The sequence below is a fragment of the Centroberyx gerrardi genome, chromosome 20 (genome assembly GCF_048128805.1).
Source record: "Centroberyx gerrardi isolate f3 chromosome 20, fCenGer3.hap1.cur.20231027, whole genome shotgun sequence".
In the NCBI taxonomy this organism is placed as follows: Eukaryota; Metazoa; Chordata; class Actinopteri; order Beryciformes; family Berycidae; genus Centroberyx; species Centroberyx gerrardi.
This window is the reverse complement of record NC_136016.1, coordinates 3,950,763-3,978,406: the sequence shown is the minus strand read 5'-3', so window position 1 is coordinate 3,978,406 and position 27,644 is coordinate 3,950,763. Positions and strand designations below refer to the sequence as shown.

Genomic DNA, 27,644 nt, shown 5'->3' with positions numbered 1-27,644 from the left:
TTTAACTTGGGTGGGTTTACTGGCTGTAATCCGAACATCATTTCAAATACTTCTTGCCGCCAGAGGGGGAGACAGAGGGGTGAAATCGGGGAATCTTTCAGCTTGAATTGTAATTCCCATGTGGGATAAAGTTGTACTGAATTTAATTTAATTTCCAATGTAAAGCATCTGTTACAACATGGCGTACATTAAGTCTGACTCTCCTCCCCTTTACTGCACTGCAGGTACTTCAAGAAGCCGCTGAACATCTTCCTGGGCTTCATCCCAGAGATTGTCTTCATGGCCAGCCTGTTTGGCTACCTCATCCTGCTGGTCCTCTACAAGTGGACGGCCTACGACGCCTTCACCTCCAAGGACGCGCCCAGCCTGCTCATCCACTTCATCAACATGTGTCTCTTCAACTACAACGACCCCACCAACAAGCCCCTGTACCGGGGACAGGTGCTCCCTCACCCATTCGCCCCTCTGCCTCTCCCGGCTTCCCACCCCCAGTCTCTAACTAGTACCATGTACCAGCACTTGCCTAATGGCTGGTGTTAATTCCCCACCCTTGTTGCAAGTAACGTAGATGCAGTTGACCTACAGTAGAAGATCTTGCATTTCTGACCTGCTTTCTTTCAACAGCCAACGTTAGTACAGGCAGAGCAGAGGAAGTCAGTCAACCTTTATTCTTGGTTCACTGTCACATCTTCACTGGTTACTGTCATCAGATCAACATGTCGCTGTTGTCAGATGAAAATGTTTTTTAACAGGTTTCAAAGGCCCAAAGGTCATGAAACCTACTAAACACATAAATTGCTGTGTAAACTTTCAATTCAAATAAGAAAAAAGAATGAAGACACCAAAATTGCAGCTACATGCCTCTCCTGAACTGGACAGAAGAACGATTTGGGCCTCAGACAGGACTTGTGCAGGGCATTAGCATCTTGTGACGAACGCTACACATCTCCAACGCCTTGTTAACCTCTCTCTGTTTGAATCTGTAGATGGGGATCCAGGTTTTGTTGGTGTTGATTGCCCTTGCATGTGTACCCTGTATGCTGATTGTGAAAACTATGGTGCTTCGGCGTCAGCACCTGTGGAAAAAGCACCTGGTATGTCGCTCTGACCCCACCTATAACCTTACTATTACCTTTGATATGTAACCTATATTTTAACCTTTGATATAACCATTTGTTTTTCTTTCACTTCTATTCTGCCATTCATTTCAACGTACATTGTATTGTGTAATGTTGTGGTTGGTTGTGTTGGTTGTGCCATGAAACTATGCTTAAAGCATGCCTTGGAAAAGCTTTGATATTTTGATCGGAAATTTGCTCAACACCATACCTTATAATCTGAGGGCACCCTAACAGCTATTGATCTGCAATGTGAATTCATTTCCAAAAGGCTATATATCCATTTTAAAAAAATAATCATTACCTGAAGCTCATCATTGAATATCTCTAAAATATAGCATTTTGGAGTTATGCAATCATTTCTCAGAGGCAGAGCTGCTCTGGAGGCAGAAATAATCACATTGGTTGAGTTAAACCTCAGTGGTCGGAGTCAAACAGTCATGGTTTTTCTGGCTAAGTAACATTACACTGAAGCCCAGGAGGAAGCTAATGAAGCCTAACGCTCTTGCTACTAACTGAAAAAAAATGCCGTCTAGCCATACTAAGTTATCCAGGTTAGCTAGTTAGCCTAACTGACCTTCCAAATTCAAACTAGCCATACTAGCCTATAGCTAAGGTAAGCTAGTTAGCTAGGGTTAGATTCCAACATCATGAATTCCATGGACATGACTGAATGAAAAATATAAGTATGTATAATGTATATTTCTATATACATTTCAAAGTTTTTTTTTTACTTTGACTCACTAGCTTACTGTTCTTTAGAAAGTACCAAAATTTGTTTAAATTTCCTTGCTAAGCGTCATTTTGTAAGTACAGGTGTCATGTTTCTCGAGTGGTGGATATATCTCATTTTGGAATGAAACCCTTCACTTACTGGGTGCCCGTCCCCCACCTAAACAAAATAAGAACAAAGCGTACACCCCAAGGCCTGCTTTAAGCTAGACACAGCTCTTGTGGCTTTTGTATCTAGTCCCAGAAGAGGGAAGAAACCCCTGCAGAGAATCTAGAGCAGTCTTTAGAGCAAACAGGCGTGTCCTCATCATGCACCGGACTCACCCAACAGGGCACACAGAAATTCGGAGGGGTGCGGGTGGGCAACGGGCCCACGGAGGACGAGGCTGGCATCATGGACCACGACCAGCTCTCCCAGCACTCGGAGGAGGGCGATGAGGTGAGTCCATCAAAATTCAGCGACCATCAACCTGTTCAAAGAATGTTAAAGGGTTCCTACACAGTTTCAGTTTCAAAATTCCAGGGAGGGATGGGACGATATGCTTATCTCACGATACAATTCAATATATTCAATTTTGATATATTGTCCCATCCCTATCTGATAGTCATCTCGCCCCTACTAAGATATATCACTCTAAAATTATTCTTCATAGCAACAAATATCAGAATATTCAAGATGTCGTATGTATAGGGATAGTACAACAATAATTTATCATACTTTTCCAAGCTTTTTTTGTGTAATTTTCAAACGTATGTAGACCTGGAAACTACTAAAATCGTTTTCCATACATTTCCATATTTTCCAGACCTGTGTAGGAACCCTGACTTAAGCAATGAACTTGACTTGATTTTGTTGGACTTTACTGACTGGAGGCTTTGTCAATCACTGGTTTCACCACCACATTGGTTCTGAAACGTGGGAGTTGTAATGTCTTGTCCTCTCTTAGGTTAAGAATGCAGATTTTCTTTCCTTGTTCAAGAGAGGTCATATTCATTCATTCAACCCATTTCTTAAAGAAATCTTGTCTGTCCGTTATAGTCTTGTTACCTGCTATGCCCTTTTCCCGCAAAAGTCATGTTTTTGCAGCACATGATGTTGCAACCTGGCACTAAAACATGATCCACCCACTGACTTAGCAGAGAATAATGCAAATTCCTCCTGAACTCAGTCTCCTGAAAAACAGCCAAGGTAGACAGTCAACTCCCCTTAGTCTTCTTTAATTAAACAGTAGGAAAACTGTAAGGGATACAGAGTAGGGGAGATACAGGTCCCACAGATATAGGTTCTTGAAGGCCAATACCGATGGATTGAAGCTACTGATATTTTGTGCCTATTTTTAATATCTTGAAATATGACAATTTTTATGACAAAATTTCCAGTGTTATACCCAAACCCCCTGAAACAGCATTTAGATGATGCATTAGAATCAGTTCTAATGGGGCTTCCTTCAGACAACCAGTGTAGTACTGATCAATTATATAATAACAAACATGTAATCTCACAAACTGCATCATGTCCATCATATCGGAGTTGGATCACATTGACTGGCCCATGTCTGATTTTTAAAAAAGGACAATAGTCCAAAAACGCCCAAACTTTGTATCTTCTGCCTCACCCTCTTCACTAACATCATACTTTACTCCCTCTTGGACCTGCATATAAAAAAGCAGTCGTTTTTTTTTATGGGTGTTACCCAGAGATGGGGGTAATGTGGGCACGAACGAGTGCAGGGAAAGAGGGAGGGATGGGATGGGATGGAATGGAGCAGATAAGAGATGGATTTTCCATTTCAGAAACATAAACAGTGAGGTGGTTTTCATGAGAACCAGCCCCATCGAGCCCTTAGAGCAGCGAGTGGAATTTCTGAAAATATCACCCTCGTGTTTTTTTCTCTCCCTCTGACTCAGAGGTTTGGTGTCTCCCGCATTATAAATCTCACCGTGTTTATGTTTTGATAGCGTGTTGCCCAACTCTTATCTTATAAGATTGCTTTATGTGATGATCCTTTCACGCATAAGGTTTTGGCGCTCGCTGAAGTAGCCATGATTTAACAACAGGGTGTGGAATTTGATATTGCATAACGTTGGGAGTAGCAGTGTTTTAAGTGACTGTAAGAGTATCAGGCTGGACAAACCTGCCCAGTACTTTCAATAGAAATGGTTGGATTTGGGAAGAGAAGAGAGGAAAAAAGTAGTAGCGTCTGTACACTTACTTGCTTCATATTATTGATGCAACAATATGGAAAAAAACTTTAACCCTTTCTCCCTTTTCACACACTCTGAACTTTGCACTTCTTACCATGGTTACTGGCAATGCTGACGATCCAGGAATTTAAACATATTCTACTGTTGCTCTCATTATAAGTTGCACTGGATAAGACCATCCCTAAATCCCTTAAATGAAAATCTAATCTTTCGAGTCAAAACTTCCCTCAGATTTAATATGAGATTCATGATGGGAGCATTAAATAAGCGTGCAGCATTAGTTTGATGCGAGGGATTGTCCATAGGCTTTTTCAATATTTACTGGAAAAATAAACAATGATGGCAACACAGCCAAAACATGTTCAATCAATTCAGTTTTTTGAGCCTTTTGCATCCCCCCCTTGTCTTTCCTTGTCTTTTGAGTTGACAAAACTGACCAAGCATGATACATGCAGTTTATTCATCTCACTTTCACCCATCGGCTCCTGAACGCCGCCACTAACCTCTGACCTTTGCTTACTTTCAAGCACGCAGAGGAAGAGCCGGTAAGAGCCCAAGTTTGGTGTCCTCTCAGCATGTCTGGATCCTGTAGCCTGCCTGTCTATCTGTGCTTGTGATACCTACTGTAGTTGTGGTCTTTATTTGAACTTGATCTGTCTAAACCTCCTGTACTCCTCTCCTCAACTATATAAGGCATGCATTTGTGGGTGATTGTAAAATATATGTATATGTGTGTGTGTGTGTGTGTGTGTGTGTGTGTGTGTGTGTGTATGTGATATTGTGTACAAGCCACACTGCAAAAAATGTCCATCTTAACAAGTCATTTAGTCACATGTTGATTCTTATAATTGCATTTTTATTAAAACAAGTTAAAAGAAAATTACCAATGGGATGAGGTAATTCCAGCTGTTTCCGATGCAGTTTGACTTGTTTCAGGGATTTCCTAGAAAGTTCCTAGAAGTCCTAGACTCACAAGACTAAGACTCTAGTTGAAGATCCTATAACAAGTCATAAATGGACTTGGAATGAAGGCTAATGCAAAATAAGCTGACATATCTATAACGCCCTGAGTATTCATTATCATCAACATCATCACCATCATCTTTCATCTTCTTCCTATTCTTCTTTTTCTTCTTCCTCTTCATAATCATTGGAACAATTCTGATTACATAATACATGAGCATTCTTGGATCGTAGGAATACTTTGTAATATTTATCGTGGTTCTGACCCTTAACCTCATAAGCATTTGGTTGGTTGTAATGTTGACAAGTAAGAATTTAAGTTCCCTCCCTGGTTTTTCTCTATTGGTTGTAATTATGGGCTGCATCATGTTTAATACCCTCTATTTGCCTTTAGCTTTTAGATTCTCACATCCAGTAGCCTATTGCAAAGTTGATATACCCATCTATATCAAACTTCAGCAATATGTTAAGACTTCTTTTAGAGGCCATGGTGCAACTCCAGGATAAGATAAATGTAGAGTAACATAGTAGCTCCACTTACATTTCTGAGTTTGATCGTTTAGGAGAGAGGGAGGAGAGAGAAGGCCCTGTTTTTAACAGCATTTAAATAGCAAAACCACATAAACAATTGGTAGTTTAGTTACACACACACTGTTGACTGTAGTGGAACTTACAATTCTCACAGAAGTAAAACTATACAGGCAGTACATTATTTTAGATATCATGCTGATATCTTTTATTCAGGATGCAAAGTGCAAGGTGTGTGAGCACAGGTGTCATGGTGCTTCACTTGAGGAATTGGAGGTTTAGTGGAGTCCTAGTTGGAGGTTGACTCCATCTTGTCCTCCTTGTCCTCTCTTTGCGGCTGGGAGTCAGGGCATCAGCGAGTCTTCTCAGAAGGCCACGTTTCTTCTTCTTCTTCTTCTCCAAAGTCTCACTCATGTCCCGCTGCAGATCTGCGATCTTTCCCAGCACAAAGCGCTCTCTCTCAGCCCACTCTCGCTCCTTGTCCTCCATGGCCCGCTGGGTGTCATTTTTGGCCTTGATCAGTTCGGCCCTCTCCTGCTGCCACTGGAGGAGATGTTTCTCCAGCTTCTCCTCAGCCTGCTTCAGAGCCAGCTGGGCGGCCAGGCACTTCTCAACGGCCTTCTGGGTCTCCTCCACGGCCTGCTTGGTGATGTTTTTGGCCTTCTCTGCCTCCTCTTTTTCCTTTCGCAGAGCGTCCTTCAGTGCATCTGCTTTCAGCTTAGCATCTGTCTCCTGGATGGCAGATTTAGCAAATTTAAGCCGCAGTTGCAGCATGGCAGCCTGATGTTGTTCTTCAGCCTGAGCGCTGAGGTTCTTCTCTCTCTGGAGATCCTCGTTAAGCTGCTCGATGTTGTTGTGCAGAGCCTTGTTCTTCTGCTCAATGGCCTGGATTTTCTTGGCCTGCTGCTCTGCAAGCTTCTGCGCTTCCTTCAGCTGCAGCTGGAGGTCTGACAGAGAATCCTCTGCAGCCTGGGTCTGCTGACCAGCAGGCTTCTCCTCCAGCTGAGCGTCAGTCTTGATGGCCTGTTCCTGGGGCTGTTCATGGGTCTGGATCAGGAAGTCCAGGCCCAGAGCCCGCTTCAGAGAATTTTCTTCCTCCATTATCTTCTGATACTTCTCTGGGCCGGATTGCTTCTGGACCGCGGTCTGTTCCTCAGCCCAGGCACGGATCCAGACCTCTTCCTGGGCCCGTACCCGTTCCCTCCGCCTGGTCAAGTTGTTCTCCTGTCTCCTGTAGTTCTGGAGATGGTGTGGGACCCCGGTCTCTCTCTCCTCAGGGAGAGGAGGTAGGTAGGCTCTCCTCCCTGCTGGTCTGTGGGAGGGCCATACCTGGGCATCCTGCTGCTGTGGGTTCTGCTGTATCTCCCAGCCTTTCTTCTTCTTGCCTCTTTGTCGTCTTGTTTGCTGTGTCGCCTCCATCGTGCTCAGAAACCAAATGCCTCTGTGGGCCACTGGACCCTCTTTTAAACCTGGGAGTTCTGACATTACACTGCTCACTGTTCTCATTGTGACACTACAATGTGTGATGAGTCACTGAGAGTTCCTCTTGACTGAGAGATGCTGTGTTTTAGCATTGGTAAAAGTGAAAAAAATATATTTTCTGGGTTGTGTAGTGTGATTTAATATTATACCAGTTAGTAGTGAGTGTTTGGAAAGAGTATTTTGGTTCTTTTGAATTCATGGTGTGTGTTAGAGACTGAAGTTGGTACAGTTCAGACAGAAAATGTACTGTTTAATAAAAAAGAGTTTAGCTGCATGTTTAGTCCGTAAGTAATTTTGATGCATTTAACGTTACACCAGTGTAATAGCATAATACAATTAATAAGGAAAAAGGTATTTTTTTTGGAGAATTTGTCAGGTCAGAATAAAACTTTATTATTCTCAGGCAGGCTGCAGGGAAAACTCTGGTTGGAAACAAATCACTTCAATTCCAAACTACAATGTTGGGAATAATCAATGCACTGTATTTGAAATGCTGAGGAAATATTTTCTCCAGTTAGACTTTTCCATGTAACCTGAAAATTCATAAATCACCCATAACACTTCTATGATCTGCGTTTACTAGACTAGTCCACAGAGCTTGGTAAGTCCTGGAGGGTCATTCAAAGAACAGAGAAGCTACTCAAACCAATAACCCCCGAAAAAGCATCCCCCTTTATCCCAGTACCTCTTCCAACGCTCATCCTTTCACCCCCCAGTAGGGATGGGACGATAAGCTTATCTCACGATAACATTTTCATGCCCCAAAAACCTTAAAAAAAAAAAAAAAAAACAAGGATTGAGTGTTTCACCCAAAATGTTATTCTTGTCAGGATGGAAACAGCATTTATACCATGAAGTGACACTAAAACTCTCCATTAAAACTAATACTAATGACATTCTTTTAGGTGGTTAGCAGCTGCTTTAAAGAAAATAAAATGTCATTGCAGGCTTTACAGACTGTTTTTATGTAGCTGTGGTCAGGGATGAACCTCATCATATCGGAGGTGGACGACCCTGACTAGCAGATATCTGATATTTAAAGGTCCCATATGGTGTAAAACAGGATTCCCCTTGCCTCTGTGCTTATAAAGGAGTTGGATGGTCTATCTAAACATGGTGAAAGTATCAAAACGCACGGTCGCCAACTAAATTCACACAATCCATATTAGAAAAGCGAGCCTCTAAACGAGCTGTTTGGACTTCCGTAACTTTGTGGCGTCACAAAGGTTCGCTCATTATCATTTTTGTAAGAAATAATAGACTAACAAAGTGTTTTTTTCGGTTGAGCGGTTGTCGTTGCTTATTACCGGAGAGTTTTCCCTGCCTGTAGCTGTCTGTAGCTGCTGTGTCTGTGGTATCTCACGTTTCACTCTTGAAACGGTTAGCCAATCAGAACAGAGGGTCGTTAATATTAATGAGCCTTAAAGACACAGCGACAGAAACAGCCTGTTCTTGGTAAGGCTCAGAGAGATTCTGGAAAACGAACGTGTAAAAATGGATTGAGAGTGTTTTTGGTACATGACACCACACACACAGCTTTGAATGGACCTCAAGACAGAAAATAAAACACTGGAAAGTGGAGAATATGGGACCTTTAATAAAAGGCCAATATCAGCCCTGTATATATGCAAACCGATATATCGGTCTAACCCTAACATGCACAGACTCTCACGTACTGCACAGTTTAAGGAAGATATGTTAAAAAGCAACACAGACGGGCACCCCGGTGGCTCACCGAGTAGAGCACGTACCATATAAGGCTCAATCCTTCCTGCAGCGACCCGGGTTCGGGTCCAGCCGGCGGTCATTTGCTGCATGTCCTCCCCTCTCTCTCCCCCATACTTTCCTGTCTCTCTCTCACTATCTCTGTCAAATAAAGCATGAAAATGCCTAAAAATAAATCTTTAAAAAATAAGCAACACGGACAAATTGAAACAAGCTTATTTGCATTGGAAACAATTGTTTTACCTGAATCTCAGATTTCTTCACTTGTTTTAAGAACAATAAGAATTTAAGACTCCATACTAGATTAAATGACTTGTTGAGATGGATATGTTTTTTTGCAGTGTGCTCGTAAAGGAGGAGTCGCACTCTTAACACTGACTGGAAATCAGCACCTGGGTTTTTCTTGTGACTCAATGTGGACTGCAAATCAGTCAGAAGCAGTGTGTGGCTGCACAAAACTCTCTTTTGACTGAACTGTTAATTTAGTGTTAATTCACTTCCTCCATCACAGATCCTACGTTTTCCCCTCTTGAACATTCTAAACTCTGTAAAATCGCATGACTGCGCTCAGCTGGAATGTTCGGGGACAGCATTTTATCATCCGAGCCGCTCGCCTCCTTGCATTTTGCCATTACGGCATGTTGGGCCCGGTGTTGTTTTCATTAGTGCACTTGCGTCCGAGACCCTTTGAACGGGAACAATGAGCGCCGGTTCCATGAACTCTTTTGCACGGATCCGAGGACAAAAGAGAAGCATGGAAAGAGGAAGCCGGGCCCGCGCCAAGCCAAACCCCAACGACGGCGACGTCGAGCGATTGATTCCCATGTTTCCTCCTCCCAGCCCACCTCATACAGGAAAGGCTACCCTCGCTCCAGGACGGAGTGAGTGGAGGAACTTTGTCGGCCTTTACAATACACAAACAAGGCCCTGCACTGTGATCCTGCTGGTGGGGGGGAGAAGAAAAAAAGCCAAACAGACCAGACGTCTTTGCTCTTTGTGTTCTGCCTGATTAGAGCTGAGGCGGTGGCAAGGGGTCAGAGGTCAAAGCAGCCTGTTATGAACAATGCTCATTAAGAAGATAACGGAATTTCCATGCCAAGCCGTTTCCACTGTTCATGCCACGGTGACACTCAGATTGTTATGATTGGCCATGAGCTGGGTGATAATGATCTCTCATGGTGATTTATGTTATGACTTGGCTCAGTTGATCAGCTAAGATGACCGGTTTCTTAGATAAATGTGTTAGCAATGACATACTGGATATTTTACTGTTTCAATAATGTACATTTTCTGTTGCAGTCCACAGATTTGAAATCCATTTTTGCATTTTATGCATTTAGCTGATGCTCGTATCACTTATCCATTACAAGCAACCAAGGAGTGTGTTGCGATCAAAGCTGCAGGCAAAAAATAGGACAAATATTCCTCATGTCCCTGCCTGTAATGATATGATACAGAAATGCTAGGTAAGGAAATAGCCAGGGAGACAAAGCAGTGTGGTTGCTTTGTGCCATTACAGTTTAACTTTGGCATGCTGGTTAGAGAGACCATCCCATAACCGCTACCTCCTCACTCATTGTAAGTCACTGTGGACAAAAGCAAAAGCATCAGCTAAATGCATAAAAATGTAAATATATATATGTAAAAAATATGTAAATATGTCCAGAGCTTGTGTCAAGCATGTTGTCTCTCCACTCCAGTTTGACTTTGGAGATGTAGCTGTCCACCAGGCCATCCACACCATAGAGTATTGTCTGGGCTGCATCTCCAACACTGCTTCCTACCTGCGCCTCTGGGCCCTCAGTCTGGCTCATGCACGTGAGTATCACACGCACACACACACACACACACACACACACACACACAGCGTTATGTTAGTATGTAGGGGAGAGCAGGGTAAGATGAGCCAGTTTTTACTAAAAATGTTATCTTGGCAAGGTAAAATGAGACAGAACTAAAACAAATGCTTCAGCCCATATTTCAGGATGTTGACTTTCAAATTAACTGGTAAGAATATAGCTAAACGAAAGAAGAATGAAAATACAACTTGGTTCCTTGGCTCAATTTGCCCCAGGTTGGGGGTAAATTGAGCCTAGCAAGTGGGTAAATTGAGCCGCTTGAGGGCAAACTGAGCCACTGAATTATTCATGTTGGAGTCTGGATAAAATAAAATGAAACTATTTCTATGTCAAATGAGATTGAAGACAATGTTGTCACTCAACATCTTTATTAAAACTATTAATTACAATACATGGCAGAATATAATTATCATATTGAAACAATACAGACAAATGATTGGGCTACTAATTTTAAACTACAGTTCATTATAGTTAATTACAACAATTTGTTGTTTATTACCATGTTTCATGAAGTCTGAACTGGGGTTGGACAGGTGTAGATATGGGTTTTGGAAGGGCATTACTGATACTGATATTTTTGTATTGAAGCTGCTGATAACCAATATTTTGTGCCAATTCTCAATATCTATACATTTGACCATTTTCATGCTAAAACAATTATAAGGATTCAGTGTTTCCCCCAGACTTTTCTTCTTCTCAGGGTGTAAAAAACTTCTGAACCAGCATCTAGACCATCATGGGACACTAAAACTCTCCACTGAAAGCCAGACTGATGAAATTCTTGTGTCTGTGCCTGCAGAGCTGTCGGAGGTGCTGTGGTCCATGGTGATGCACTTGGGTCTGTCCTCCCGCAGCGGGGGCGGGTTCTTCGGCCTGGCGATCATCTTCTCGGCCTTCGCCACCCTCACTGTCTGCATCCTGCTCATCATGGAGGGCCTGTCCGCCTTCCTGCACGCCCTCCGCCTCCACTGGTTAGACACACACACACACACACACACACATAAATGAAATACATATGAAACACTTTTACATACATGCATACTACAAAATACTTGCATAAGCACATGATACATTTGCATATATATATATATGTAAAACACTGAATACATATACAGGGAGGAACACCCATGTGCAGGTGCTTCTTATATATGTACGTGCAAATGATGTCCTACACAGCCTCTCATAAGCACACATGCACACACATACACATACACATACACACACACATACACACATTAACGTTGATCCAACACATACCCACACCAGGCTGTCACCCTTCACCTTTTGAACCATGTGTCTGTTGCACTTCAGTCTTTTGTGCATGTGAGGAATGTCAGCAACATTAAACACTGCTGCCCCAAAAGTAGTTGACCAAACTGAGCGTATAGGACTCCAGATAACCCCAAACACATCACACATCCAGCTCCATCGCCTCCTAGCACCGCCTCCACCCGACTGACCCAACACACACAGCATGGTGAAGTCATGGAGTACGATATCCAGGGCTGCAGAATAACAGATGACAGTAATCGGATTACCATTGTGATCAGATACAGCTACTGGAAAAAGAAAGCACTTATCATATTAAAAGAAAAAACAACAGCATAATAAGAGATAGATGTTAAAACTCATCAAATAATGGTTGGGGAAATTGTAATCAGAATAAAATAGTGTTAAAGGACAGCACTTTCATTATCACACACTAGTATTAAAAAACACTTATATGAACAGATACATATTAACGCTTATCATGTAACAGTTGGAGAATAACAGATTACTTATTAAAAGATTACAGAAATGGTAATTGTTATCAGAAAATCTACTGTTAAAAGAAAACACACATTAAAACCACCAAACCACCAAAATCATATTAACACTTACATAACAGTTGGGGAATAATGGATTACACAAGCTACAGTAATCACCAAAAAAAAAGGTAATTGCAGTCGAATTAAGTTATTGTGAAAAGAAACACTTATCACATTAACAAATAAAATTGAAAATAAAATAGAATCGATCACTTGTTGGTCAGAAATACGCTTGAAGCAAAAGAGTCATTTTGGTTATAGAATGCAGTTATAGAACGCTGTTTCAATGCACTGCATTGAAACAGCGTTTGGCGCTGGCTGTACATGAAGATGAATATGACAGGTGAAATGACACCCTGCAGGGTGATGGGGGCAGTCGAGCTTGACAGATGACAAGGTTCTGGACTCCTGTAGTCCGTCTTCGCTGTCTGGCCTCGAGCCATTTCTGCCTTTTCTTAGTGACCATCCACTTTTCTATTGGCTCATTTCTCCTCCCGCTCTATCAAGAAAACGGTCTTATGGGAAAACAGAAAAAAAACAAAAACAAAAAACCCCCTTGGTTTTATCTTTGAGATTAACAGGCCCACTCTGCACTTCTGTACCGCAGCACCTTCCCTTTTTAACGTGTTAAGTGACAGCAGCGCGTTTATTTTCTTTAATCCGTCTTGTCTGGTTGGTGCTATTAACGCAGAGCCTTACCTCATGCTTTTGAAATGACTGCAGCAAAAGAGGGGGAGAACGTGTTGTGTGTTTTTGTTGGACAGCGGCAGGGCGTTAATGCTTTATACCCGCCGCTCTCGGGGCTGATCCGTGTACGCAGGTTCAAGTGGAAGCCGCAGCTCACGGCCCTCCGCTCCTGTCAAACACCAGCTCTCGTCTGCCGTTCCTGTAAACTAGTGAAAAGTGATCTGACCGCCTCGCAGCTGGCTATGATTCAGGCTGTGCTGTTTTTCCTGGAAGCCTACTGTATGTGTTGTGTAGTGAGAGAGATGAAGACGTCGGCGTGCATCCCTCCTTGCACATGGGCTGGCAGTGTGGTGCTTAGAGCGCCTCACAGGTCACAAGGTCAATCCTGTATTGATAGAGTATCATGTAAAAGTAAGATATAGATATAGATATAGATATGTTTCTGCTAAATACATGAAATGTAAAAAATTAGGTATTGGAGGTGAAGGTATAGGTGAAGGTGTATGCAGTAATGCGTTCACATCATATCAGAAGTCAGAAATTTTGTTTGAATATGAAAACGCAGCCTAATAGCTAGGTTGCGATAAAGCTTTTAAACTGAGTGTCCCCACCACTGACTGATGCTGAAATGAATATGAAAAGGATACATAGAGTAAGTGGATGAAAAAAGACAATCTTATACCTACATAAGCTACATGCCTTTAATATGGAACTTAATCCTTAAAGATAGAGATGACTGTGGAACTAGCAAATCAAGCAAAAACATTTTTTTTTTTTTTTTTGCTTTTTAATGCGCCAAATGGTTGGGCTACTATCCTTCAAATGTGGCAATCAAAGTTCTACAACAATCAGAAGGCATTCACATTTACATCCACAAAATGACTTGCTCATCTTTTTGAATAATAACACTTAAAGTAAGTGTTAGGCAGTAGCTGTATAGATACAATGCTGTAACCAAGTCTTAACTTTTGTATACTAGCCCTATAGTGGGCCTTTGTAGTGTTTTCAAAATTTTCAATTCAAGTTAATACATAGACAAAGTTTTTATTTTTATAATCTTGCTCCTGTTATCTTAATTTGAGAAAATGTATAGTTAAATGCAGTGCACTGCTGGCTATTTTCTATGATGGAAAAAACATTAAGCCTAAATTGGCGTAGAATTATTATTTTTGCTCTCTGACAGTAATGCTTTCTGTTATTGAAGATGATGTAATATTACGTTAATCAATGTGGAGAACACCGATTTTCATTTCACAAAGGCATTTTCATACATGCTTATGTAAAAAAAAAAAAAAAAGCAGAGCACTCAGTATTCCTTTTTAATGGTTCATATTACATGATGATTTATTATTATGATTATTATTTATTATTATAGGGTACTCAATAAGCTTTTAGGCTAGGCTGCAGCCAGCGTTTTCATTTGAAAATTGTTGATATATATATCAATAATCATTGGGAAAATTTTCCTGATGATGTCTGATGATACACATACACAGTGTAGTCCCCTCCCTCCACTTAGAGCGGGGACTATAGAAAATACTGTATATTCATATGCAAATTAGCATATGACATCATCTGGCACCTTCTAGGGACTTTTTTGAGCCGCCAATTGCTGCTTTCCTTGGAAAAGAGTTGGTCGCTCAAAATGATCCCCGGTAATTTAGTTAAATTGCACTGAACCTCCAACTGCTGCAGTGAAGCCACACAGTGACCAACAGCAGAAGGCTGTGGTTTTACTGGTCAGCTCCCAGGTTTCAATGTGCATCACTGTATGAATGTAAAGCAGAAAAACAACACGCCTGCTCCACAAGCCTCCCCTAGTTAAGTAAAGGCTAAAAGGAGTAGTGGAGTATTTCTCGCAAAGGTGAGCGAATGGAAATAGTCCCGTTCAACATAAACAGCAGTCAGCCTGGACCCTCTGCTCTGGTGTCCAGTGTTCACACGCAGACGCTGATGAGTTGTCTGTAGAAACACACACACACACACACACACACACACACACCAGAGCAAGTCAACCGCAGTGCGTGTTGGTTTGCAGCGTTTTTTTCCACCTCCACAGCTGCGCGGAGAGGCAGATGAGCGGATCTCTCATTTCTTCCCTCTTTTTAAGTGTTGCCCTCTCACAGCTTTGGCAGGCCAAATATTTGCCACGGCTGGGAGACATTCCTGGGCGCTCCCCTCGCCTGCTGAGGCCAGGAGGGAATTGAAAACCCAATCTTTGTTTTGTCCATTTTTTCCGATAAATGAAGACATCAGAGGTTGTCGAGACTTGGGAATTACAGTGTTCCGCTAACTGTGGATACAAGTCAATGATGTTGTCCTGAGAAAAATTCGGAAAACACTACAACACAGTAACAGTCACAGTTAAAAAACAGTCAATCCGGTCAGTTTGGGAACACTGACTCACACATTCACTCACACAGAAAAATCTTGTGATTCACTGTATGCAACGTTTGCCTTAGAATCTGTAATGCCTTTTAGAATAAATCAGGATATAATCATACTGACCTAACTTAGCTGATATGTAGAGATTAGGCAAAGTTCAATCAACTCTAACTCATTTACTGTAGAGTTTCATTCCAATATGAGATATCCACCATTTGAAAAAAATGACTCACTTTCTTACAAAATGATTGCTGGCATCAAAAAGTACATTAAGGGTTATCATTAATATTATGAGTCATCTTAAGACAGACCTTTGCTTATAGTAGATATAAGTGTAACTGTATAATAACTGTTTTTTTAATATTGACCAATGAACACCAAGTAGCAGGTCTTCGCCAAAATTTGATATTTTTGACACTTTGGAATGAAAACATACAAACGTATGATCATTATCGTCTATGGTCTGATGTGTTCCCGTGTGACGCCACATGACCAGGAAGCACGACAGAGCCTAATTTCATTGGCTGCAATATCAAGGGAAGTGCCACTGACAGATCGGTCTGGCTCTGAACGGCCTTTGGTCACTGCAGCCATATTTGGTCGCATACCGATCTGAGCCGATGCAGACTGTTTTCCTCATAAACGTCCCATCCGCTGACTCTCCCAGTTCATTTATACACAGTTCTGGCATCTCCGAACGTTTTAAACACGTCATGCAAACAGCAACAATGCGAAGGCGCAACAGTCGAGGCAAAGCGTTCCTGCTGGCTGCTGCCGAAGGATCTGGGCCTCATAACTGTGCAACACGGAGCTTGTTAAAGCCAGAGATGTGGGCTAATGGGCAGAGCGGGTTCCTGAATATGGAAATCAAAGAGTTCCACCTGGATTTCCCCCCTCCCTTTGCCACGCTTCCACACTGCAGCAACGGAAGTTTATTTGAGGTTTTTTCAACTCATGTTCAGGAAGCGGTGGCACGAGTCTCTTGCTTATTCACAACATGTTTATTGAGCTTTCCATATAGCAAAGTATAACTCTCTGTTACAACTAGAATAAACGTAGGTTTCTAGACTGCCACACTGCCCAGACAACAGATGGAAACAATACTCATGTGTTTGCTACAGTGAGTACGGTACATCATGTACTGCTTTGAGTTGTTTCTGTAGACACCGAAGCTTCTTCTTCTATCTTAGATGGGTGACCAGAAAGGGTTTTTACTTAATTTACTGAAAGCTGCCTCACCCTACGTTAAGGAACCGACCTCGCTTTAGTGTCCTATCATGGTCTAAATGTTGTTTCAGAGGCTTTTACACCCTGACAAGAATACAATTCTGGGGGAAACACTCAATACTTGGGATTTCCGCTGGCATGACATGACTGTGTTCGAATTTGGTGCAAAATATCGTCTTATCAGTAGGTTCATTTCAATTCCAAATTCCAGTCACTGATTTCTTCCCTCTCGGTCTTGTCCTTTTTCAGGGTGGAGTTCCAGAACAAGTTCTACTGCGGCCAGGGCTTCAAATTTGTCCCGTTCTCCTTTGAAAGCATCCTGGAGGGACGATTTGACGAGTGATCAACACCTCCATCATGAACAAGCAGAATCCCCAGGCTTCCCTCCTCTCCTCTGTGTGTGTGTGTGTGTGTGTGTGTGTGCATGATCCCAACTGCAGCCCTCTGTCCCCCTCTAGTGGCAATTTGTGCAGTGTTGTGTATGAGTTGTAACGTACTGTAGCCCCTTGTGAAGAGTGTTCTCCATTGCAGAAGTACCATGCTGTACCCATACTGAAAAGTCGTCCATTACCAATATGTTCGGTACCTTACCAGCATGCTTTTAGTGTAGCTGTACTGAAACAATCAGCAGAACATAATGGAAGAAAATACCATCCCGTGTAGAGGTGCAGTCACACCTACAGTTGGTTTTCTTCTGTCTGAACCATAGTGGAAAAGTTGACTTTGTTGCATTTTTCCATTCGGTTCATTTAGGTTCACACTGCCCAATTACAAGCAAACTAGGGCTTGTAAACAAACATCACATGACTCACAAGCAGCTTGTTTATTGGACAGAGGTTTGGTAACCTGTCATCCTGCCAGGTTAGAGATTTTGGCGCCAAGGGAGAGTCAAAACCAATCTGATTCCAATCCCTGGAACTTTAGCTAACCATGATGGACTTGACTGCACTCTTTTCTGTAATTTACCTTCTCTGGTGTTCATACCAGTTAAGATAGAGGTCTATCTCCTTCTACCTATGAACCCTTGTGTTTTGGGGTGGTTTCCTGTAGTTGGTTGGATTACGTTCTCTCTCCTAACAAACGGCACCACAGTTCTCTTGTTAGAGGACTGAGACTTGCATTTTCAGGCGTTTCAGTGCCGTTATTTGGTGCCACCAGAGTTCAAATGGCATTGTTCTCACCTGGCCAACTGAACCAAAGCTAAAACCAAACTCCAGAGTTTTAAATAAACCGCTCTAAATCTGCTTGGTGTGAACTCACCCTAAGTATGTATATGGCTTGGTACAGTTACGCAGTGGAAAACCCATTTAAGATTCACTCTCCATGGAAACTATGGACCAACTGTTTTCTAACTCCTGTGCAATCATAGGATCTACAGATGCAACCATTGTACAAGTCCCACGGTTTACTATATGCTTGAAGCACTACTGCTACTCTGTTGCTGCATCCCAAATGCCAGACATTTGGAATGCAAATAGCATGGATAAAGAAAGAATAGGCTGCACAGGCAATCACAGTATTAATGCTTTATACATGCAGGATGGGGGGACTTCTACCATGGCTGCCACTAGCTACAAACCAGTGTTATATTCAGAAGATATCAAATCAATCCTTTGATGAGATGAAGACATCATATCAGTGCTTTCCCAGATTATCCTCGGTGCTCGTGGCTCTTTCTGTGGTCATTTTGTGTGGATTGATGTTATAAAGCATTCTTTCATTGAAACTGTGTTTAAAATGTCCAGTGAAATGTGTGAAATCTCTTCCAGTCGCTTCAGAATATTTTGTCATGAAAAATCAAGTAAAACGACACTGACGAAAGACGTTAATCATTGCGATAGAATTTTGTCCAAATTACATATTTATTTTTCAACATATCTTAGCCTTGTTACATTTTTGTACATTATGCTATCATAAAAGTGAACTCATTTCCCACAAATCACTATTGATGGACTGCTAAAACTTGAAAAATGGTTATTATTTAGAGTGGGCTGTGCTACACTGAAACATATCTGTTAATGAACATGCAAAGTGAGGCACAGGTAAAACAGCAACAATCCTGTTAGTCTGGCAATCAAAAAGTCTGATCTTGAATTTGATCTTTATTTTGTTATTGTATGATTTGTCATTATTTTCTTGCAGTGAAAACATATTTTTCTAAGTGTTCAGATGAAATGTTGTGATCAACTCTTGGTGAGTCATGGATTGTATTAAACAGTGAAACCGGTGACATGGAAGTCAATGTGTTTGTGATCAATAATAAAGACTTGGGGATTCATTTTGTGTCCTGTCTTACATTATTGTTGGTTTCTAATTGACTTTTTCTAATTGAAACTATGCTGTTGTTTCAATGTATCTCCCTCTAATTGGAACTCTAACTCCATTCCGGCAGGAAAAATATCTCTCCCTTGTATAATAGTTGAGAAGGCTACTCCAGTAATTGATTCCTCAGAGAGAGGGTGAACTCCGCTGGGATTTACAGGACGCTATTGTGTTGTGTGGAAGGAACAGTGTGACCTCTGGAAAAAAGGGCAGAAATGAAAGCCCTGCTGCCAAGCCACTCCACCTACTTCCCAATCTCCCCTTTCCATACGGCTGCTTTGGACGCCGCTGGAAACAACAACCTGGAAAGACAATGCAACATTTGAAGAGAATCGCAGACCTCCTGCTCCTCCGTTTTCAAAATATTGGGATATAGGATTGGTGGGCTTCAAAGCTCTTTGAGTGGGTCATGTGGCAGATGGGCAGGTGGTATTCACCAATCTTCAGTTTTTCCACAGAAAATCTGAGCAGAAAAAGTGAATGACGATCACACTCCCCTGGCTCAACAGCTGCCATCAATGAGCTCTTGAACAAGGCATTTAGTGACCAACAAAGTGGTGAGGTTGTATAAGATGAGATGAACTTTGTTGATACCCTTGGGATATTAGGTTGTTGTAGCAGCAAAAGTAATACAATTCAGCAGGGAAAAAGAAAAATAGAATATATGAATGATGCAGGCATCCCTTGGGCCAATCAGTAACAAGATGTATCATCCCTCCAAGTTTCATCAAAATCGGACCGGTGGTGTAGCAGTTATGGACTTTCAAAGTTTGATATTTTGACCTTTAATCATAGCGCCCCTGTCAGGCCAAGCAGTACAGTGTTGAAATGCATCATCCCTCCAGGGACAATAAGCACAAAAATAGAATATAAAAATATTGATAAAAGTAAAAATAAGTGATAAAAATTCTTTTTTAAAAACACAATAAAAGCAATAAAATAGGACATAAAGAATTGTGGGTTTATATAAAGATGTTGCTGACGATTTCAACACTTTAAGTAGACTGTATGTAAGTAAATATATAAGTATATATAAATACATATATGTATAAACATATATGTATATAGTATATACAAACACAATGTTACAAAATATAAAAATATTAATATGTATTCAGTATGAAATAGTGCCACCATTATGACAATGTCAGTATATGCTGTATATATAACACTGTGCGAAAGCTGAAGAAGCAGATATGTGAATTTCCAGCATAGATACATGATGTACAAATGTGCATTATGCGCATAATCGTATTTACATTAACAAGTCTACAGATGGCCATACATATGTACAGAAAATGTTGCAGTATCGGGCATCTGCCAGGTTTGAATGTGTGTGACTGTATGAATGTGAATTGAGGCGCTGCTTAAAAACAAAACTACCCTGGAAAAATAAAGGGTAAAAACTGGTTGTATGCAGCAATTATGTGATTTAAAGCTGCACTAGGCAACTTCACACATTGGTGGCTTCAAATGCTAACTGTTTGAAAAATTTCAACTTCAATACCCAGAAATCCTGTAAGGTGACGTCAGTGAACTGCACACAGGTCGCTCATGTTTATCGTGATGCTTTAGACCAAAGGATAGCAAAGAGACGAGAGAGGAAAAGATTTAATGTTGATGAGTCCAGCTTCCTCTGAAGCGCTGCTCACTGCTGTTTAGGAGACAGTTTGGATTTCAAGTTCAAGTTCAAGTGTGTTTACTTGTCATATACACAACGTTCTTCACTCTTAAGTTTCAATTTGCCACTACCTGTGGAGGAAGAAGTGGCTGTACCAGACACCAGAATTTCATTTGGGCAAATAGAACGAGTCTATGGTGTCTCAATTAGTTGGGATGGGACATTCCTCTCTGCTGCAGCCCCACTTTGTGGTTTAGACTGATAAAATGGATGTATTTCTACCAGAGGTGTGACCAAGTCAACTTTGTTCGAGTCCCAAGTCAGTCTCAAGTCTCGAGGCACAAATCTCAAGTCAAGTCCCAAGTCTAAATTAGCCCTAACCCTAACTCTTAGATGACCAGTCAAGTCCAAGTCAAGTCCATGTCATTAATGTCAAGTCTCAAGTCTAAATGTAGAACAGCAAGTCAAGTCAGAACAAATCAAGAGTCCAGTATCAATTTAATATCTTAAAGAATACTAAATATCTAGGACTTTTCAATGCAATATGGTTTTAATAGGATAAAAACCTGGTAAGAGCATCATGAGTTTGATTTCTATAATCAGTTTCAACTTCAATAAATTCAGTCATTCCATACAAATTCAGAAAACAGAATTTAAATTCAGTCGTCTGCTGGAACAAATCTCATCACTTTCAGTCTAAGTCATTTACACAAACACAAGATCTTTTCTCAAGACTTTAGAAACCTTTTCAAGTCATCAAAGTACAAGTCAAAGTCAAGTTCCAAGTCACCAGAACCCAAGTCTCAAGTCTTCTCTTCATGCATCAAGTCAAGTCTCAAGTGATTGAAACTGTGACTCGAGTCTGACTTGAGTCCAAGTCATGTGACTTGAGTCCCCACCTCTGATTTCTACACAAAAATCTTGCCTAGTGCAGCTATATGTGTGACTTCAGCAGGGAGGCAGGTGCGCTGTATCTCTCAAATCTGTCTGTACCATCTGTAAAGGAACAGTCAGTACTATAGGGTCTACATTCCTCAAAGTTCATCAGATGAATTTACCCTCGGAGCCAATAGCCTATATCTTTACTGTGAGCTGAAGTGAATGCATAGTATGGGCATACTTGTCTTTGCATGCCGGCTGTGATGAGGAGCCAATCAAAGGCGAAGGCACTACCTTTTCGGTTGTTCATAAATGGGCAAAAAGATAGTCAGTCTCATAAAACCGAGGGGGCGAACAGGTTGGAGCTGAACACTCTCTCTTCATCACAAGAAAAAAGCATTAAGGTAAGAATTCAACTAATTTGCATTGATGATATACATGCTTCAATCAATTTCTCCAGTTTCAGGGGTTAGATTCCCACTGGGGATATCCACATTAAAAAAAATTTATGCACTAATGAAATAATGAAAGCATCCATGTCATGTTATTCTTTCCACAGCGTTCTGCGTCCTTCATACCTCTGCAGTGGGAACATGATGGCAGCGGTGCTGCTGTTTATCGTCCTTCTCTCCGGCTGCAAAGCGGATGTTGACGGTGAAAAAGCACTTTGTTAAGAAATTGCAGCGGCCGGTTTGAGAAGAAACTACGCGCAAATTAGCTGCATGAAAAGGAAATGATGAGCAGCTAAGCAGATTTGAATTTGATGATACTTTTTGCTGTGTGAAATGGGGCTGCTGTGTTGTCAGTTGAAATCAAATCAATCGAAAAATCTTTAGCGTACGGAAGAGGATTAGGGCAGAATTCTGAGAAACAAAAAAATGAATTCTGAGTTTCAAGACAATTCTGAGTTCTGACTTTATTCTATGAAATCTGGATTTAAACTCAGTTCTGAATCTCAGAGCTCAAACACATTTTTCACGTGGCCCTAATTCTCTTCCGTTTGTGAGGGATGCTTACCGTATACTAGCTCTCTGTAACAATTCTTTGATTCTTAATTCTTCGTTTCATTTATTATCTTCTTCGTTCTTTTTTGCTACTATAAAAATAATTCTATCCTCCTTTCCAGATCTGTCGGGGAAGGTGTTTTCATTCCCAGAGGAGAGCGACACATCTCACGTGAAACTCTCTGCCAACACCCAAACTCCGATCTCAGCCATGACCCTTTGCTTGAGGTTCTTCTCTGAGCAGCACCGAGGCCAGTCCCTGTTTTCCCTGGCCACGCCCTCTCACGACAACAACCTGCTGCTGTTCAAGCCGCACCAGCTGGGGAAATACAGAGTTCACGTGGAAGGAGCCGACCTCGACTTCTTCGGGCTGCCGGACGACAAGAACGGATGGAACTCGGTGTGCTGGACCTGGCAGTCCGGAAGCGGCCTGACCCAACTCTGGGTGAATGGCAAGCGCAGCGTGCGGGCTTTCCTCAGGGCAAACCTTTCCATAACGGGAAAGCCTAGTGTAATTCTAGGACAAGAGCAGGATACATACGGTGGAGGGTTTCATATGAAGCAGTCCTTTGTAGGCGACATTACGGATGTCCACTTGTGGGACAGGGTCCTCTCTCCCTGTGAGATCAGACTCTATATAGAAGGGAAGTCCTTCGCTCCTGGCAATGTCCTCAACTGGAGAGCACTAGAGTACGCTTCTGAGGGGAACGTGTTTGTCGAAATGAGCGACTTTCACAGTGTTATTTGTAAGAACTAACCAGAACTAACAAGATAACATGGAACTTTAAAGCTGCACTAGGCAAGATTTTTATGTAAAAATACACCTGTCTTATCAGCCTAAACCACAAAGTGGGGCTGCAATAGAGAAAAGCGTCCAACGCCCACTAACTGAGACACCATAGATTCACCCTATTTGCAAAATCTTCTCCACACTGGAAGTGACGAATCAAAACTTAAGAGTGAAATCCAAACTGTCTCCTAAACAGCAGTGACCAGCGCTCCGTCTAAAGCTGGACTTACCAACATTAGATCTTTAGCCTCTCTTGTCTCTTTGGATTTCTGGGTAATGATTTAAAACATTTTCAAACAGTTACTACCTCTCATTGCCATTTGGAGCATGAAGTTGCCTAGTGCAGCTTTAATGTAATAATACCTACAATTACAATGACATTGTTTTTCACTCTAGCAATGCAGAAATCGCAATGCTTCTTCTTCTTCCTTTTTTTTTTTTTATAACAAAAGGTGAGTGGGCAGCTCTAGAGGCGGGGGATCTTAACCACTAGAGTACCTGAGCATGCAATTCTTTGATAAAGTTAATAAAAAAATGCATCTGTATGAAGTTGTTGCATTTTTCATCTTATGTTTCATATCTGACATAAAGTGAACTTTGAAGGTTTTCCTGGTTTGGAGCTAGACCAAGTCAGGGTCTGGTCAAGTGACTGGTCAAAAATTGATATGACTTAAAAATGATATTTAATAAAAAACAGGCTGTAAAAAATAGGCTGTTCAACCAGTGCAAACGAAGCTAAAGCTTTCAGAGTTTCTGGCAATGGAGGATAATGGAAGGAGTGAAAGGCCGATGGAAAAAATCACTTCCAACATGTTGATCCTCTTCAGTAAAGCCGAAGACGCCAGGGAGGGGGAGGGGGAGGGGGGACAGGAAGCATCAAGGTTTATGGGAAATATGATTTAATTTTGAGAATCACTCGCACTAACACCAGTGGTGTGAGATAGAGGCTACCAATCATCTTGACTATTTGTTTATGTTAAAGGTCCCATATTCTCCACTTTCCAGTGTTTTATTTTATGTCTTTTTTAGGTCCATTCAAAGCTGTGTGTGTGGTGTCATGTACCAAAAACACTCTCAATCCATTTTGACACGTTCATTTTCCAGCATCTCTCTGAGCCTTACCAAGAACAGGCTGTTTCTGTCGCTGTGTCTTTAAGGATCATTAATATTAACGACCCTCTCTTCTGATTGGCTAACCGTTTCAAGAGTGAAACGTGAGACGCCGCGGCCCGGCGGCTACAGGTAGGGAAAACTCTCCGGTAATAAACAATGACAACCGCTCAAAACACTTTGTTAGACTATTATTTCTTACAAAAATGATAATGAGTGAACCTTTGTGACGCCACAAAGTTACAGAAGTCCAAACGGCTCGTTTAGAGGCTTGCTTTTCTAATATGGATTGTGTGGATTTAGTGCGACCGTGCGTTTTGATACTTTCACCATGTTTAGATAGACCATCCAACTCCTTTATAATCACAGAGGCAAGGGGAATCCTGTTTTACACCATATGGGACCTTTAATTATACTAAGGTATCACAATTATGATATATTGATGTTTAAAAATGCTACACATCTTTAATACAGCACAAAGCGTTTATGAGTGCTGTAAAGATTTTTTTTCAAACCCTCACTTTCAAAAGCACATGAAGACTCATCAAGGAGACTGCTGATAGCCTACCTTTGCCATATACAGTAAAGGATTCAGCGTGAGGAGAAGTTTGAAGCATGACATGGTGATTTATACGGGGGATAAACAACATCCATGTGGATTCTATCCTAATTGATTTGGCATGCTCATGCTTTCCTGGGAAAACTCCTATGCCGCACAGGAAGTGATGCATTTTACATTTTCAGTTTGCTTGGAATAAATATAAGAAGAACCTGGAAAGACCAACCAGACACCGAGTGTTTAGAACAGCAAATGGAAAAGCTTTCATGAACTGGCTATTGACCTTATTCACACGGCGGCCATTTTGAACACTTGGGGTGGGAAAGTCTACCTGGAAGACTGGCTTATATATAAAAGTAGCATTACAAAATAGATAAACCAAACAGTTACCAAAGTAGCTAGCAACACATCTTCTTCAGCTCCATTTGTTTAAAATATTTTTTTCAGTGCATCTGTGAAATGATAAATGTTTTTATGATGTACCTTGGTATGCAACAGTAGGAAGGAGCCGGGCTGGACTTGCTCTTCCAGGTAGTTTCCCACCCCAAGTACTAGGCTATTCAAAATGACCTCCTTTACAGGGTAAAAAAAAATAGCTGCACTTTCTGTGACAGAGGAATCAGCAGGAATGTATGTTTGCAAAAACATATGGAGACTAACTGTTGGAGTAACTTGTGCCAAAGAATTTACACAGGCATTCACAACTGATTTATTTCTTCTGGCTGTTATATGATCCAGACCCAAATTGTGAGTGATTTCATTCCATAGCATTAATTTGTGGCATTACAAATATCCATCTTTAGGACAGCATCATATCCAGTTGTGAAATCCAGTTGTACACAAACTGTAAAATCATTTGGTCCTGTATATTCTCATATTCTCAATTTGTAAATTCACAATTTGTAAAATAAAAAAAAAAGCATAAAATAGTTAACAACCATTGAGGTCACATGTGAAAATAATGGTATATTCAGTCTTGTTAAGTCTTACATTCTCATTCCCTCATAGAGTTAGTTACATATACAGATTACTACTCACGTCTGGGAAAGTAATGTTTCAAAGTTCAGAAATTGCAAATTCTGTCATTTCACATTGTGATTCTGTTGTTCTGTTGTGACTTTGTTGTATTTTCTTTGCACATTTTATTTCTTTTTTATTTAACTGTTCAATAATGTTTTTGTAAATTAATTTTTCATTTAAAGGCAGTAATGTATCCCAGAGTTTCCCTACCATTGAATATGTGTGGTGGGCCACTCTGCCTTAAAGAGCTGCTAACACTAAAATAATTTCATTAGTCTGGATTTCACTGGAGAGTTTTAGTGTCCCATGATGGTCTAAATGCTGTTTCAGAGGCTTTTCCACCCTGACAAGAATAAAGTTGTGGGGTGAATACTGAAAACTTGTCATTTTGGGGGAATAAAAATGGTCAAATGTAAATATTGGCACAATATTGGCAGCTTCAATACAAAAATACTGGAACTAGCATCTTCAAAAACCCATATGGGTCGAACCCTAGTGAAAATGAATGAGGTCTCGTTTCATGTTTTCCACACCAGCTGATCTGTTGATATATGCTAAAATATGTTATGAGGTTAGAGCGCCATCTTCTGGACATAAAAAAGGCAAAACCAATTCCCAGGTTTACTTCCTCAGGTTTGTCAAATAAATAGGCAGGGTGGGTGCCATGCAGACATCTGGAACTGATATATGATATATGGAACCGATATTGGCATTTTTCAACACATCAGATAAAGGCAAGTCATTGTGGTTCACCTCTGATATGATGCAGTTTGATTGATTACATTTATTTTGTTGTAGAATTAATCAATACTACACTGGTTGGTTATGGGAAGAACTTAACCTGAAGTGACTCTAATGTGACATTTTGATTCCATTCAGATTCCACCCAATTATGCACAAATATATTGTTATTATTAGTAGTAATAGTAGCATTATTAATATTCTCATTCTTTTTTATTGTTTTAGTGTCCCATGATGGTCTAAATGCTGTTTCAGAGGCTTTTCCACCCTGACAGGAATACAATTTTGTGGGAAACATTGAATTCTTGTAATTTTTTTGTAATGTTTTGGCATTAAAATGGTCCATTTTAAAGATAAAACAATCAATATTGGCAGCTTCAATCCAAAAATTTCAGTATCAGTATTGGTGTTCGAAAACCCATAGTTTTGGCAAACCCAAAAGAGCACTTCAACACTGCCTTTTTTAAATTATGGCTGTTCTGAAATGTAATAATGTAATGGCAGAGTGGTATCTCAGTGGTTCGCACTGTCGCCTCACAGCAAGAAGGTTGCAGGTTTGATTCTCGATCCTTTCTGTGTGGAGGTTTCATGTTCTCCTTGGTTTTCTCTTGCAAGTCAGATGGATTGGAGACTGTAAATTGTTCATAGGTATGAATGTGAGTGTCTTTCTATCTGTGTTAGCACCTGTGATGGACTGGTGACCTGTCCAGGGACCAATGCAGTGCATGCTGGGATAGCTCCCAGCACCCTGTGACCCTGAAAAGGAGTAAGCAGGTAAAGAAACCAAATGAATCAAGACCATGTTTGGTAAGAACCGATGACTCTTGTAATACTGACAGGGATTGGTAGCAATGCCAGCAACTGAGCTGCACCCCAAGC

At 41.1% G+C, this 27,644-nt stretch overlaps 2 protein-coding genes across 16 annotated transcripts in view; both read left to right on the top strand.

The window, feature by feature from the left end:
• The window catches only part of atp6v0a1b (ATPase H+ transporting V0 subunit a1b), a 30,478-nt gene extending 13,416 nt beyond the window's left edge, over positions 1 to 17,062 (top strand). For 5 of the 15 annotated variants that reach the window (XM_071924708.1, XM_071924710.1, XM_071924713.1 and 2 more), the window contains 7 exons: positions 225 to 441; positions 987 to 1,094; positions 2,182 to 2,289; positions 4,583 to 4,600; positions 10,454 to 10,571; positions 11,412 to 11,583; positions 16,969 to 17,062. In XM_071924708.1, the coding sequence (XP_071780809.1) occupies positions 225 to 441; positions 987 to 1,094; positions 2,182 to 2,289; positions 4,583 to 4,600; positions 10,454 to 10,571; positions 11,412 to 11,583; positions 16,969 to 17,062 (835 nt within the window). Of the gene's footprint in view, positions 1 to 224; positions 442 to 986; positions 1,095 to 2,088; positions 2,323 to 3,760; positions 3,777 to 4,575; positions 4,601 to 10,432; positions 10,572 to 11,411; positions 11,584 to 16,968 lie in introns of all 15 variants that reach the window. The other 10 variants (XM_071924707.1, XM_071924709.1, XM_071924712.1 and 7 more) reach the window with 7 other exon arrangements.
• A 5,075-nt stretch (positions 17,063 to 22,137) lies between these two features.
• On the top strand, positions 22,138 to 23,302 carry LOC139931228 (C-reactive protein-like). Its single transcript, XM_071924673.1, has 2 exons — positions 22,138 to 22,195; positions 22,668 to 23,302. The coding sequence occupies exons 1-2, from the start codon at positions 22,138 to 22,140 to the stop codon at positions 23,300 to 23,302; spliced, it is 693 nt and encodes a 230-aa protein (XP_071780774.1).
• Positions 23,303 to 27,644: the final 4,342 nt, after the last annotated feature.